Source organism: Berghia stephanieae, chromosome 13 (assembly GCF_034508935.2).
Source record: "Berghia stephanieae isolate SIO BIC M18660-M18661 chromosome 13, UCSD_Bste_1.3, whole genome shotgun sequence".
In the NCBI taxonomy this organism is placed as follows: domain Eukaryota; kingdom Metazoa; phylum Mollusca; class Gastropoda; order Nudibranchia; family Aeolidiidae; genus Berghia; species Berghia stephanieae.
Window position 1 is genome coordinate 4,344,838 of NC_088372.1, and position 2,500 is coordinate 4,347,337.

Sequence of the window (2,500 nt, forward strand, 5' to 3'; positions counted from 1 at the left end):
AAGGATTGGAATGACATGGCACGGACAAAGGGGAGGTAAGGAAGACTGGAATGATATTATGGCACTTACTACCTCGATATGGTATTTATTAAGCAATGATGAACTACCCGATTAGATTTATCCAGTCAGGTTTTTCTTTATATATTTTGTTTCATTCGCTCGTTGTCGCTTCTTTTTTTTTTGGAGGGGGGGGGGGGGGGGGAAAGAGGGTTTTGTTTGTTTATTTTGTTGTAGTGGGGGTTGATTTGATTTGATTTTTATTTATTCTTTGGATTGTTTATGTTTTGTTTTTAGTTTGTTTGTTTTGTTTTTGTTTTTTTTTTTTGTTTTTTTATTTGTTTTGTTTAGTCTTATTTGTTTTATCTTTTTTTGTCTTGTTTTACTTGTCTTATCATGTTGTTGTTGTTGTTGTTGTTCTTCTTCTTCTTCTTCTTCTTCTTCTTCTTCTTCTTCTTCTTTGTTGATCTGTTGCTTTGTTTTATTTTTCTCTATTTCTTAAGGTCGGTTTTCTTCAATTGTTGGTGGGGATGGGGGAGAGGAGAAGAGGGGGAAGTGGAGAGGGGAGGGGTGAAGGAGGAGAATAATAATAATAATAATAATAATAATAATAATAATAATAATAATAATAATAATAATAATAATAATAATAATAATAATAATAATAATAATAATAATAATAATAATAAGAAGAAGAAGAAGAAGAAGAAGAAGAAGAAGAAGAAGAAGAAGATGATGATGATGATGATGATGATGATGATGATGATGATGATGATGATGATCATGATGATGATGATGATGATCATGATGATGATGATGATGATCATGATGATGATGATGATCATGATGATGATCATGAATAAGAAAATAGAGAAGGAGAAGAAGAAGAAGATGATGATGATGATGATCATGAATAAGAAAATAGAGAAGGAGAAGAAGAAGAAGATGATGATGATGATGATCATCATCATCATCATCTTCTTCTTCTTCTTCTTCTTTTCGTCCCCTTTTTCTTATGATGATGATGATGATGATGATGATGATGATGATGATGATGATGATGATGATGATGATGATGATGAATAAGAAAAAGGAAAAGAAGAAGAAGAAGAAGAAGAAGAAGAAGAAGAAGAAGAAGAAGAAGAAGAAGAAGAAGAAGAAGATGATGATGATGATGATGATGATGATGATGATGATGATAATGATCATGAATAAGAAAAAAGAGAAGGAGAAGAAGAAGAAGAAGAAGAAGAAGAAGAAGAAGAAGAAGAAGAAGAAGAAGAAGAAGAAGAAGAAGAAGAAGAAGAAGAAGATGATGATGATGAGGAGGAGGAGGAGGAGGAGGAGGAGGAGAAGGAGGAGGAGGAGGATTAGAATATATTTTAGAGAAAGAGGAATAAAGAAGTAAACGATAATAAAACATCAATGTAGAATTGACTTTCAACTCAACTCTCCCTTCAATTCCAACAGGGTGACAAAGCATTGCAATTTCCAAGGGGAATAAGCGTGGATAAAAAGAACCGTATCTACATAGCCGATCACGATAAAGGAGTTGTCTACCTTATATCGCCAGAAGGACAGTAGGTTGGGTCAATGGGTAAAATTACAATTTTATTGATAATATACGTTTAGGTAAAATACTCACAAAATCTGACAACTGGATATAACCTTAGCCATCGTTATGTTATAGATAGTTCGAAGATGACGTCACTCGGGTCTTTGTTATTGTTTTTTTGCCATCCGCGTTTATGAGTAATTAACCTGACTATAAACGTTCATGGATACACACAATTTTGTGTGTTGGTCCGTTATACTTCCGGATGGCAATGTTATGAGCTTCTTTGCCAAGCGCATACTATCTATAGCCTGACACTGAAACCCAAAAAGACTGGCGTTTTGACGTCATTATTTGGTTTTTGCACTGCCTAGTGAGTTGTCGTTAGTAGAGCTCATGGAAACAAGTTATTACATTGTTTGAACTATTGAATACAACTCACGATTTGCTTTCTTTTGTGGCCAAAGACTGGCATTTTGACGTCATTTTTTGGTCAGTGTCAGGCTATAGATAGTTCGAAGATGACGTCACTCAGGTCTTTGTTATTGTTTTTTGCCATCCGCGTTTATGAGCAATGCTCACTGAACTGTATTAACCCGACTATAAACGTTCATGGATACACACAATTTTGTGTGTTGGTCCTTTATACTTCCGGATGGCAATGTTATGAGCTTCTTAGCCAAGCGCATACTACCTATAAGTTAACGATGGCTACGATATAACGTAGCTATGTGCAAACTTGAACGTTTTTTTTTGTTTGTTTTTTTTTCTTTTTTTTTTTTTTTTGGCTGATTGATAGAATTTAATGATATATAACTAATTATCAATATTTCGATCTAAAAAGAAATAACAAAGAGCTGAGTTACGTGTATTTCTTTCCTTCTATTGGGTGAACGCATTATCTGTCAAATTCAGTCTCCCGATTGGTGGACTGATAATAAAAGGCTT

At 34.0% G+C, this 2,500-nt stretch overlaps 1 protein-coding gene across 1 annotated transcript in view; it reads left to right on the top strand.

The window, feature by feature from the left end:
• The window catches only part of LOC144958697 (E3 ubiquitin-protein ligase TRIM56-like), a 62,828-nt gene that overhangs the window by 58,289 nt on the left and 2,039 nt on the right, over positions 1 to 2,500 (top strand). Inside the window, exon 18 of the mRNA XM_078890838.1 lies at positions 1,468 to 1,577. Within this exon, the coding sequence (XP_078746964.1) occupies positions 1,468 to 1,577 (110 nt within the window). The remainder of the gene's footprint in view (positions 1 to 1,467; positions 1,578 to 2,500) is intronic.